The 13,571-nt window shown below is 36.4% G+C and overlaps 1 protein-coding gene across 1 annotated transcript in view; it reads right to left on the bottom strand.

Moving 5' to 3' along the window:
• ITGA1 (integrin subunit alpha 1) overlaps positions 1 to 13,571 on the bottom strand; it is a 169,103-nt gene that overhangs the window by 102,869 nt on the left and 52,663 nt on the right. The window contains exon 2 of the mRNA XM_040496802.1: positions 8,231 to 8,351. Coding sequence (XP_040352736.1) covers positions 8,231 to 8,351 — 121 coding nt within the window. The remainder of the gene's footprint in view (positions 1 to 8,230; positions 8,352 to 13,571) is intronic.

Genomic DNA, 13,571 nt, shown 5'->3' with positions numbered 1-13,571 from the left:
GAATGTCAGGCTGTCAGCACAGAGGCTGACAGGGGCTTAAACCCCACAGACCGTGAGATAATGACCTGAGCAGAAATCAAGAGTGGGACGCATAACAGACTGAACCTCCCAGGTGTCCCAGTGAAAAGTGAGTTCTGAACAGCATGTTAATAATAAAGTTACTGTGAACTCTAAAACAGGAGGGAGATCATGGATAGCTCAGGAAAAAAAGGTGGAGACAGAAGAGTGACGGCTTTTAAAACCAAGGTGATGAGGAAGCACAGGTGGTTGGAACACAGTGTGAAGCTGCTGCATAAACCGGAGCAGAGAGGCTGAGAGTGGTAAGCAGCAGACTTTAAAGATAAGGCTCTGTGGTTTATATTTGATTTCTGAGGCAACAGAAAGCTCCTAGAGTATGGTGATCCCTGGAAATAGCAACTGGAAACGTCCTATTGTGTATTCTGGATAAGCAAGCACTGAGGAGTGAGAGCTCAGAAAGTGGTTGTGTAGAAGGCCAGGATTCAGACAGGGGGTGTGAAAGCTGGGATGCAGGGTGAAGAATGGGTTAGCAGGAATAGGATATAAAACAAGTTTGTGCGTTTTCCTAGGAGCTATTTGTTCTGACGTCAAGCTTGCAGCTCTATTCACTACTTAATCCGAAATTAAGTCTCACTTTTCCCACGCTGTATAAAAATAACAAGATCCTAGAAAAGTATCAGCATAGTGTTTATGGAATTTCAGGAATCTCCAGCCTTCTCAATTCCCATTATCTTGCTATATTTTTTTTCTTGCATACTTATCACATTCTGACCTACCTGTTTATTAAGTTTATGATTTATGTTTTGCTCCTTCCTTCCCCAATAGAATACAACCTTTACAACAGCAGGAACTGTCATCTTATTTTGTTCACTTATATACCCTTAATGCCTATAACAGTTCCAGAAACAAAATAGCACTCAAGTGGAGTGAACAAATAAGACTGTATCAAAAGCTCTAAGAATCTGAAAAAGGCAGACCTGGCAATTTATAACTCATGTAACAGGCCAAGAAGTCCTAATTGTGAAGTGTTCTCCATTTTACAGGTTGAATATTTTGCACAGGCAGAATGCCTTAGATGCCTTTGCACGAGACAGGGGGCATTTCTACAGGTCAAGGTTCCAGAGAATCCTTGTTGTTACAGGACAGAATTGGCTGAAAGTCAGAAGGCTGTAGTTCTACATCCTGGCCCTGACACATACTTGCTATATAAAACATTTGGCAGTTCGTTCTCAGAGTGCCAGTTTCCTGTCTAGAAAATGAGGATGGTAACAATGATAGCTGCTGAAACCTACAGGGTCAAATGTGAAGACTCAAAGCACATTGTATCATGAACTATGGATATTGTTATTTTAAATTTTAACGCAAGTTTGCTTTAGCTCATTATATTTTATTTCTGTTAGATTTTTGCTTTTTTCATGGCAAATGCATTTCCATTACAATGATCTGTGTGCAGAGTAAGAGGACTAAAATTAAAGAATGTTCTGGATCTCATTACTGACCTCTAGAGAAACACCTCGTCAACTCGAAGATCATCAAAGTGTGGGAAATAATTCTCTCTACACTCACTCTGCAATGACTAATTCTAATTCTCATTCACTCATTCTAAAAGTTCACTCTATACTCTGTTCTTCTCCATGAAAAAGGTCCAATCGTAATAAAATTTAGTAACCTGAGAAATGTTTGCTATTCATATAGTCATTCTTGTCATTATGATCATTATTTTATTTATTTGAAGAGTAGCTGGTCTGTGACGTCTCTGCTCCATATTTTTTTTTCTCTGTAAAAGATAGTTTTCTAGAGATTGTTGTCTCATATTTACATTATTTCATGAACACTCCTTTCACCTAACTCTTTTTTGATGTCCAAGCCAAAGCAACTATCAGAGTGCCAAGTACCCACCAGGCTTTTTTTTTTTTTTTTTAATGAATGGAGTGTTTGGTCATCTTAGAGAATGAAGTTATATAGTGGACCCATTATCTGCAGTGCTTTCAGTCATGAAAGGTAGAGGGGTGGAAATGGGGTGAGCCAAAGAAATGACAAGTTTAGCAAGGAGAAAAATTCAACTTCAGAAGATATTATAAACAATGCAAAATAAATATTATATTAAAGTTGTAAGAGAAAACGTGATAGAACCTTTGAAAAGTCTTTTTATGCCAAGCCTGAATAGGCTTTACTTAAAACACACATACAACAGAAACAACATCAATCACACGAGTTCCTTAGTAAACCTTACCTGGCATCATAGGGGAAAGGCACAAAGCCAACATATTTTGATATATATTGGATGGAGGATTGGCTAGGAAGGAATCTTCTTCATGAAAGCCTAGTTTGAGAGATAGGCCCACTGAGGTTACTGAAGCCCCCACTGAAGCCACTGAATGGTTGCTGGAACAGCAGTTAAAAGGGCTGATGCACATATTAAAAGGAATGAAGCAAAGGAGCCACAGAGTGGAAAGCCCTGAGACCCAACATCTTGAATTTTCCCATTTGGCAGAAACTTTGCCATACTGGTGATTACCACTAAATCTGGAAAGCTTGTGCAATGCGGAGCACATTTAAGTTTCTTCTCTTCAAAGAAAATTATTAAACTAATTGTGTTCTTTGTGGATTTTTCTGAACCACATTGCAATTACTTGGATGTTTCATCTCATAATGAACAACGGCTGATCTTAATCAGAGATATAATGTGTTCTGCTACTGAGAAAACATGTGGTTTTCTGAGCCAAAGATAAAGAAGTAAATTACATGTCACGGTCAACTTCTGAAAGGTAAAGAGGGCATAAGGCTGCCTTTCCTGTTAACTGTTAATTCTTTCCAAGGATTAAAGTAAGGCTTTCACATGCACAGACTGCACTTATAATGCACCAACAAGTCTTCCTTCTTTAGGCATACTTCAACCAAGATGTAATATGGGTCAGGGTGATTTTTTTTAAAAATCTGAGGTTGATGGGCTTCCAAAACCTGAGTAGTAAATATGATTTATGAAGGTGCCCACCTCCGGAGAAAAACTGAATAACAAAACTCATATTCTCCCAAATATGACATTTATTCCATAGTCCATTTCTTAAGGTAAGTATGCACCCTGTCTGATTTTATAAACGTTTACAGAATATCCAAAGATGTTTCTAAAATTTATTTCACATTACCAATGCCTGGGATCCCTTTAGAACAATAGGCTGCTACAATGCCATCCTTCAAGGTTTGGACATTTAGATTTTTGTAGTTTGCTTACTTTTAAATTCAGTTGGCCACACTGCTTTTGTTACTCTGGTATTTCACACCTTTTATATAAGATCATTGTAGACATGGAATGTCAAAGTGGAATTAAATTATCTGACATTCTTATACATTCAAACGCTCACAAACTCTCACATGTATACTAATACATAAAGTCTAAAACTGCAAAGATTGTTATTATCAGCACTTACTTTTTAATATAGTTCTAATAAAGAAAAAAAAAGCACCAGCCTAGGAGTGGAGACACAGGAGTTCTATTTTCAGCTCTGGCCCTGAGTAGTTACATTTCCCTGTGGAAGTCACTTACAAAAAACAAAAACAAATCCTTTATTGAAGTATGGTTGACATATTAAAAGTTGTACGTACTTAATGTATACAACTTGATGAGTTTGGAGACAAGTATACACCTGTAAAACTATCACCACAGTCTATGGCATAAACATATCCATAGCCTCCAAAAGTTTCCTCCAACCCTCTTTAGTTATTATCATTATTAGTATTTTGTGATAAGAACACTTAACCTAAGATCTACCTTCTTAGCCAATTTTAAAGTATATAATACAGTATTGTTACCTACAGGCACTGTGTTGTACAGTAAATCTCTAGTATTTATTCATCTTGCATAACTGAAACTTTGTACCCTTTGACAAATACTTTGTTTTCCCCTCCTCTAAGCTCCTGGTAGCCACCATTCTACACTCGACTTCTAGGAGTCTGACCATTTTAGATTCCTTATAAAAATGAGATTATGTAGTATTTGTTCTGTGTCTGGTTTATCTCACTTAGCAAAATGTCCTCCAAGTTCATCCATGTTGTCTTAAATGGCAAGATTTCCTTCTTTTTTTAAGGCTGAATAATATTCAATTGTATGTATATGACACATCTCAAAAATCTATTCATCCATCAATGGACTTTTAGATTGCTTTCAAGTCTTAATTATTGCAAATAATGCTGCAATGAATATAGGTGTGCATATATCTTTTCAAGATCCTGATTCCATTTATTTTGTTTTTTTTTTTTTAATTTTTTTCAACGTTTATTTATTTTTGGGACAGAGAGAGACAGAGCATGAACGGGGGAGGGGCAGAGAGAGAGGGAGACACAGAATCGGAAACAGGCTCCAGGCTCTGAGCCATCAGCCCAGAGCCTGACACGGGGCTTGAACTCCCGGACCGCGAGATCATGACCTGGCTGAAGTCGGACGCTTAACCGACTGCGCCACCCAGGCGCTCCATTTATTTTGTATATTTACCCAGACAGCTGGATCATAGCGTGGTTCTATTTTTAATTTTCTGAGGAACCTCTATACTATTTCCCATAGTGGCTGCAATTTACATTCCCACCAACAGTGCACAAATATTTCCTTTTCCCCACTTCCTTGCCAACACTTATCTTTTGTGTTTTTGATAACAGTCTTAAGAGAACTATTTTTGACATTATTTTTGCATGTGTGTGTGTTTGTTTTTTCATTAATGATAACAGGGAGTTATACTAGATTAAGTTGTTCAGCCAACAAATAACCATTGAATGTATATGATGTTTAAGGCCCTGTGCTAGATGCTGGGTAATGCACAGAGTTGCAAGTGGGAAGCAAAACCAGTCCTTGCTCTCTAAATATTTCCTCCAATATATTAACTTCTCTCTCTTATCTATATTCCATTTCAAGTTTCCAACGACATTACTCAAACCATTTAAAACCATACTTACCAACTTCCTGATAAAACTTATTTTCCCTTTTGTGTACATTTGTCTCTGAATGACTACCCATTTTCCAACCATCCAGTGTAGAAATCTTGGAACATGTTTGATTCCTCCTACACCTTCGTTGGACACTTCCAAACTTCCACCAGGCTTTGATGGTTCATCTAAATTTATCTTGCCTACACTTTTCTTTCATTCCAGTTCTCTCTAACCTAGCTTGGGACCTCATCTGTTAAGCACCAGATTGCTATTCTTGCTTGCCTATAGATTCCCCAGCTTTCAGGCACTTTTTCTCCAATCCAATTATTTAAATGTAATATTATGTGATTTCCTAAACCAAGTTTCATAAATGGTTCTTTTTTTGCCCTTTTTAAATATAATTTATTGTCAAATTCGCTTATATACAACGTCCAGCGCTCATCCCAACAAGTGCCCTCCTCAACGCCCATCATAAATGATTCTTAATGCCTGCACTTAGGTCCAAGTTTCTTCGTCTGGCTTCTGAGGTCTGCCATTACCCTTTCCCCTCTACTCTCCCAATGTCAGTCCTTTTTGCTGACCAACACACTCACTTCTCAAATCTATGTCCCTGCTTATGTGGCTTCCCAGATTAGAGTGGCATTGCTTCTTCTCTTATTAAAAGTTAAATCATCTTTCAAGACTCAGCTCAAGAGTCAAGAATCACTTCCTCCTTCTTTTAACTCCCATTGATTTTACAGTCTTTATTATACTGATTAGCACTATTCTTTATTTCTAATTATTAAATATGAGCCCTCTATTAGGTTATAAACTTTGTATTTGTCTTATATCTCCATAGAATGTAGCATAAGCTAGACACACGGGATGTATTACATACATACTTGTTGCTTGATTGGCCCATAGTTTATGCTATGGCTAAAGAAAAACTCTAAATAATCCACCAACAAACATTTGTACATAGACAAGCTATATTTCATCAAGAAAGCAAAATGTATAAGGCATGATCTCTAACCTAAAAAAAAGTTAATATATTATTATCAACATTATCTCACATGTGTGTACAAAATTCTGAATGGTTTGTCTAAAATTCAATTCAGTGTAGGCTCATTCAGAAAGGCCATTAGCAACATCTCCACCCCCCCCCCCCAAGTCCCCCGCCCCAACCTTATTTTCCTATCTACTCTGTGCACTCTTGTTTCTTTCCAAATGATGGTTTGGCTGTCTTCCTTTACTCATCTACACATTCACCTTCTTCAAAGACAAATTCATGACATCAGGCCTCCATTCAGCCTGATTTTGCATTTTCCTGTTTTTTTATTTTACAGGTATCTTGAAAGAGATTCAAGAATGTAGAAGGGGGAAAACTCACAATAGGATGGGCTTATAATAAGGGACAGAAAGAAACTAAAGACATCAAATGGGTGTACCATTTGATGAACTCTTTATTACTGGGGAGAAATATGAACCTTTATTACTCTACTAAGATTCATTCAGGTAACTAAGGACTGCTGATAACACATTGCCCTAAAATCAGGGAGCCTGGACTAGATAATAGAGTAAGTTTAAGGGATTTCCTTACATCAGAATATGATAATCAGACTTTCATAAAATAGGTTAAAAAATTTTGAGTCTCCTTAAGTTCATTTTAAGTAAGTTGTTTAAGTCTTTAAGGCTTGTTATTTGTTATATTTCTCTTTATTTAAAAACAATTGTTAATGTTTATTTATTTTTCAGACAGAGAGAGAGAGAGAGAGACAGAGAGACAGAGAGACAGAGAGACAGAGAGTCAGAGTGTGAGTGGGGGAGGGGCAGAGAGAGAGGGAGACACAGAATCTGAAGCAGGCTCCAGGCTTTGAGTTGTCAGCACAGAGCCTGATGCGGGGCTTGACAAACCCTTGACAAACCTTGACAAACCCATCTCACAAACCACGAGATCATGACCTGAGATGAAGTTGGACATTTAACTAACTGAGCCACCCAGGTGCCCCTGTTATATTTCTCTTTAAAATTTATGTGACTAATAGTAATTACTGAAAAGTAACTTTCATATGTATTTTATTTAAAAGTTAAGCTTTTTAAAGAAAAATATATACTGAGTTTCAGTTTGTTATAGCTTACATCCGAGAAGCTCCGCCCGCTCACATTAATCTCTGAGAAGCAGAGCTCCTGGAATTGCAGGCATAATGCCAGCAGAATAAAATTGGTGTCTAGAGCGATGACTTTTCCCATTTAACCTTAGAAGGGGGGGGATGGAGTGGTAAGTGAGAGTACAGGATGGAAGGACAGAGAACATATAATTCATACTCTATTATTAGATTTCTCACCTAAGATATTTGTAAGGAAAGTAGAGACTGAAATGCTTCCAAAAATTCTAGTTTGTACCTAGGATATAATATTTGTACATAGAAAATGTGAGAACTCAAGTTCTTACTATTGATCATTTTGGGGAAATTATGATCAAATTAACTGTAAAAGATAAAGTGAAACATCAAAAATCCATATCTTTTTATTTATGAAATATAGTAGAGTGATTGATTACTGTTTTCCTAGGAGATATAAATCCCTTTTTGTTTATTCTTTTAGTTACTAGAATAATTTAATTTACTTTAAGTTATTAAACTGTAGCAAAGTTTAACAAATTCTTGGTCTTTTTTTCCTATAAGTTCCAATTTAAAAAAGGAACACTAAAAATTACGTTAAGTATACAGCAAAAGAGCTTTAATATTAATTTTGTGTAATTTTCAACAAGTTAAATGTGGTTTAAAAGTCATACCTAAAGTGAAATGAACTATTATCAAAGGGTTTAAAAGTGTATAAAAGAAATTCAGTAAAGTTCATTATAAACCATAAATCAAACTCAGTAGGTCAGTAAATCACCAAAAAATTAGTCCAATAATATTTTGTGATATTAACCCTTTTGATCTCATTGGGATCTCATCTGGCTCCCAATACTTGCAGCTGAATTTTAGCTGTTCTAAAATGAGAAGAATCAAAGAACTCTTGTCAGAATAACATAATTACAGAACAATGACTATTTTGGACAAGGACCTTCTTTGAGGTCAACACAGGCTTAGAAATCACTAACCACTTCCTTTAATATTGCCAAGGAATTTTCCTTTTCTTTTTTTTTTTTAACTGGGTCAGTTTCCATTACCGAATGATTAAGACTGCATTTTCTACCATACATAATTCATTCTGTTGAAGTCTCATTCATAAAACAGACTGTAGCTAAATAAGATTTTCCATTATCTTAGAAGAAAATTAAAAAACAACCCAACAAAATCAACCAGCTTACCATTTTCCTTCTTCATTTTCATATTGTTGAACAGTATATCCAAACATGTCTTCCACTGGGCCACTGAAAGTCACTGAATTTTTCACATCAACATTGAATGATACGCAGAAGCCTAAAACAACTTTAAGAGGGAAAAAAAAGTCCAGTTACACAGAGTTAACTAAGATTCCATCATGTTTTGAATTATGGAAGACATGATTAAAAACCGTGCTCTTATTAAAAAGAGAGATGATGTTCAAAAAATTGAGAACTGCAAGAAAGGTCTATGATATTAACTGCATTACTGACTTTAAACCAATATCATGGCTAAAGAATTCAAGTACTGACATTCGAACAAAATCCTATAGTAATTCAGTAGCTATACCATTCCCAAAGCTTGTGATTTCAGGATGTGTGAGAGAGCTGGCAGAAAGTCATGCTTATTTGTGCCTAATGGGAGTTACGGATAGCTTTCCAGTAATGAGCCCTACAGGGAATCATGGCCACTAATGAAATGTAAACAACTTCATTTTCCTGTTTTGACTACGCAAGTATCACCATTTAAATCCTCAGGACAGGAAGCTTTCTCCTTGCTGCTTCCAAAGGAAAAGCAAGCTGATTGTCTTCACCCAGAAATGGCTTCCTAAACAGGCCCGAGATTTGCTCTGCATCCCTCTCAATCAATATGCTAGAATCTCCTTAAAGTGTTGTCGGTGGTGATAAACACATAGGTTGCTGTCGATGATGTATCTAAATCAGATGACATAGCTAGAGTTTACTCAGTGCCTGGCACATATTAGATATCCAATGAGGGCTAATTCTCTTCCATTTCCTTGTAGTTCAGGTAATGAAAACACTTTACAAGTGAGACTCTCTCCTAAAAAGAGTTCTGAATGGTGCCAAATTCCATGTTTGGTGCTAGTTTTTAAAGTATACTTGTGAAATCACAAAGTATTCCCCTCCTAGATGAAATTAAGAATTCTTTCCAAAGAGCACTCCCTTATAAAATTACAAAGCATCATAAGATACATTCAGAGGTGATTAAATTCACTGTCCTTTGTTAAAATCATGATATAGCTACACATATCCTGAAAAATTCTCTTTCCTTACTCATTATAAAGTCTTCCATAAATATAGTCTAAATTCAGACTCAAACTCATTCTATACTCTAATTTACTATCTTCAAATTTTAACATTATTAAGTTCTTTTTTTGCCCAGGGTTGTACCTAATTTATAGAAAATTTTGTCCTTAAAAAAATATATTTATATATACTTATTTATGAAAAAGGATACTTATGTATACCTATTTATAAAGTTGTCCTTGATTTTTCCAACTGGAAATAATCTTTTAACTACTAAACCATTCTCTTTCATCTTTTAAATATCTCTCATGAAAATAATTATTAAATACTATTTTATTTACATTGTAATTATCTGTGTGTGGTTTTCTTCCCCAAGATTGGAAAATTCTTAAAAGCAGAGACTCTTTTACTCATCTTTCTTATCCCTTCCCCTAATCTAGCACAGTTCCTTGTACACAGATGGGCAATAACATATTTGTAGAATGAACACTTTGAAGGAGAAAGTGTACCAGTTGAAGTTAGAAGTGAACTGGCAACTGCTTCATTTTAGTTCAGAAAGACTTAATGGAGATGGAAATTTTCCAGTTAGATTTTTAAAGGGAGGGAGAAAGTCAACTTGGCAGTGTGAAGAAAATATGTCCCAAGGATTTGGGAGGGTCTCTGCAAGTAGTAAGAAGCAAAATGGGACAAATATGGTTACAATATCATAGAGAGATTTGCCTCGCTGGCTTGGAAAATGCAGAAAAAGAATGGATGGGTAGCATAGGTCCATTTATGTACATTTCCTGCTCATACTTCAAGTGTGATGAAGAACAGCTGGTTACCATCTTCTGCGTAATTGCCTTTCATATATTTGAAGACAGTTTTAAACACAGTTCACTCTACTCCAGACTATTTAGTCTCCTACCTATCTCTCACTGGTTTATTTATTTTTTAAATTTTTAATAGATCATTTTTTAAAATTTTTAAATATTTATTCATATTTGAGAAAGAGAGTGAGACACAGACTCCAAGTGGGGGAGAGATAGAGAGAGAGACAGAAAGAGAGAGAGAGAGAGAGAGAGAGAATCTGAAGTAGACTCCAAGGCTCTGATCTGTCAGCATACAGCCCAACGTGTGGCTTGAGCTCATGAGCTATGAGATCATGACCTGAACCAAAGTCGACTGAGCCACCCACGTGCCCTAAGATTATTTTTGATATGAGAGATACACAAAGTAGTATGTCTACAACAGGATTTCTCACCTCTAGTGTTATTGACATTTAGAGTCAGAAAATTCTTTGTTATGAAAGTCTATCCTGTGTATTGTAGCAGCATGTGTGGTCCTTGTCCACATGATGCCAGTAGTACTGCTTGCATTGTGAAGATCAAAAGTGTCTCCAGACACTGCCAAATTCCCCTGGGACCAAAATTGTCCTGGGTGAAACTCACTCTTCCGTAGATAAGGACCAGAACACCACCACCAAGAATGTTGAAGATGATGGAGAAACAACTGGCCTGCAGACCAGTAGCATTTGTATCACCCAGAGCTTGTGAGGGATCCAGAATCTCAGGTTCCACTCAGATTTCCTGAATCACTGTCTCCATCCCCACAAGATCCCCAGAAAGTGCGATTCCTGTGAAGGTTTGAGAGGAACAAGTCTATAATATGGTACCCCTCTTTCATAATGTTGATACAGGTAACATAATTTACCTAACTTAAAAGTATTCACCATCCTTTAGACAAAAGGTGGGGGTGGGGAAGATTATCTTTAATCAGGGTCAAGTTCACCCCTCTTGAAGTATTTTTCCAGAAGTTTATTATCCTTACTGTATGTTCTCCCAAAGGCCATTCATGATACTCCTCACTATAAGACCAAGAGCTTTTGGTTTCCTTTTTAGGCCTGTTTATTCCACATGTTGTGTGGAATGTCCGGGGGTGTGTGCTGCACTTTTTTTTTTTTTCTTCATTTCCTGTCCTCAGAATTCTACAGGCAATTTGCCCAAAGTGATCGTAAATCAGTCTCTTTCAAGTTTGTTAAGGCACAAAGGAGCCTGAAGCACAGGAGATGACATAAAAAAAATAGTTTACATCTTGTTCTTTTGATTTAAAGGAGCACATAAACAGTGAAAGCTTCTCGTGACTTTGAGTTCGATGTTCATTTTGTTATACTAAGTTGTCTTGGAACTTTCTGTACCAGAGGTAAAGCAAAAATCATACTTATTCTCCATCAAAGCCAAAAAACAAAAACAAAAACAAAACAAAACTGAGGTGGCTTAAGCAGTCATATAAGATGAAAATGATGGGAAATAAAACATAGACAATAGTCAGATGTCAAAATGAAATTCTGATTTCCATGCAGCAGCAAAAGGGGGATTTTTCCCTTAATAAGCACAACATTGCGTACTTATTATGTGTTGCTCTTCACATGCTCCTTCTCATATAATTTGTCCCAGGCCCTACAATGAAATAGTGTTATTATCACCACTGTACAAATGGAGAGTCAGAGGCTCAGGATAGCGGAGAAATTTGCCCACGTTTCCCCAGGATTCCCAAACATTCACCTGAATTCAATATCTACATCTTATCCCTAAAACTGAAAAGGGATAGTAGAAGGTGATGCAAAGATGGGTCTAGAAGAGAGGCTACTATTAGTTCATGTAATTACATCTCCTGAGGGGCAAAATTGGGGAAGAGGCCCTTCTAGAGTGGTCATAGCTAGGGAAATGAGGATAAGGAGAAAGATTGGAATGAGGAGAGAAGTCATGGCTACAGAGCTCTAGATAAAGCATCATGAGGGACTTCAGTCAAAACATTCATGTTTAGGTAGAAAAGAAATAGAAAGGCTTGCTCTCTTTCAAATATGGCTGTATGTGTTATATATCTAATATATCTAAGGACTATGAGAAGGAAGAAAGATGAGGAAGAAGATGAGATTGTTAGTTTTGAAGGGTACCTCTTGTTAAAAAAAATCATTTTGCACAATTTCTTTGCCCCAGGATGGAATTTGATTTGTAAGACAACTAAATGAGAGAAAGAGAAAAAAGAGAGGAAGAGAGGGAGAAGTAACCTACAATCGTATGGTATTTTCTGCTTATAAACATTTTGCCACTTAGAAACATTTTCATATAAAAAAGGTATTGAGCTAGACAATAAACTGTGAAGGTTAGGCAAAACAGCAGTGACTATTCTTTTCTTGTGTGTTAGGAAACTGGAGCTTAGAGGGGTAAAGTGATTGGCCTAACATTAGGCTGTGTTAGTGGCAGAGACAGGACTTCAACATTTGTCTTCTGAGGTCAAATCACAGACTTTCCATGACAACAGTGCTATTGAGGTGGTCAGATTAATAAAAGTAAAAATAATAATCGAGGTCAAGAGAACTCTCAAAAGGGCCATGAGGGCTCTTAATCATCTTGTAGCTTTGGATTATTTGAGGATAAGGACTGGCAGGAAAAGCTGAATGAAGGGGGCAAAGTCTGGGCATCTCCCAAGGGCATTGACTCTCTGGTCAAAGAAGACCTTCTTCCTCCACACATCCTCTGAGTTCCAAGAAAAGTCACTGCAGCCTGTTTGATTTTTTTGCTTCTTAATGAAAAAAGTCTGTCTTTCACAGGGTGGTCCAGAAATTCTGATCTAGTAATATCCAGACTGAAGCATTTAATAGCTAATGGAATTTTGAATATTTAAAATTCTAAGCCGAAGGGAAAATCAAATCAATGGTGACTAGGGATAGATATTAAAATGCTATTGCCTTTTTCAACAACTTCTTATACATTTATCCAATCTGGAAATAGGAGCAATCATGGTATTAGCATTATATTTATTGTTTTTAAAGAGGGAATTGCCATAATATTAAGATAGGAAATAGTAATAATTGTGTTATTATAGTTGATGGTTTTTAGAGCCAATTCTTTGATTGTATAGAAAGATGCTAATCTTTAGAGATAGATGAACCTAGTCTTAAACACAGCCCTTTCGTTTATACTCTGTATGTAATTATTCACATTTATTCAACTACTCCACAAATAGTCATCAAAATTTTACTTTAGGTTGAATATATGACTCTACCTAGAGGTAGATGGTGCTTCTGCTTTCAAAATACAGTAAGTGATTTAATTTCTATGAGCCTCAGCTTATATTTAAAATGAGCTTATACATGCTTTATAGGTATTGGTTGCTGTGAGAAATACACCTTATGTATGTAGCAATAGAGAATGCTCAATAAATGAGTTAATTGTGTTTGTAAGTAGAATCCAAAGAATCAGTTTACCATGTGGCAGTTGAATTTTCTTTTGGAAGA

The sequence above is a fragment of the Herpailurus yagouaroundi genome, unplaced genomic scaffold (genome assembly GCF_014898765.1).
Source record: "Herpailurus yagouaroundi ecotype Mexico unplaced genomic scaffold, PumYag 29, whole genome shotgun sequence".
Taxonomy (NCBI): Eukaryota; Metazoa; Chordata; class Mammalia; order Carnivora; family Felidae; genus Herpailurus; species Herpailurus yagouaroundi.
The sequence above is the reverse complement of the archived record's forward strand: the minus strand, read 5'-3'. Positions and strand labels throughout refer to the sequence as shown.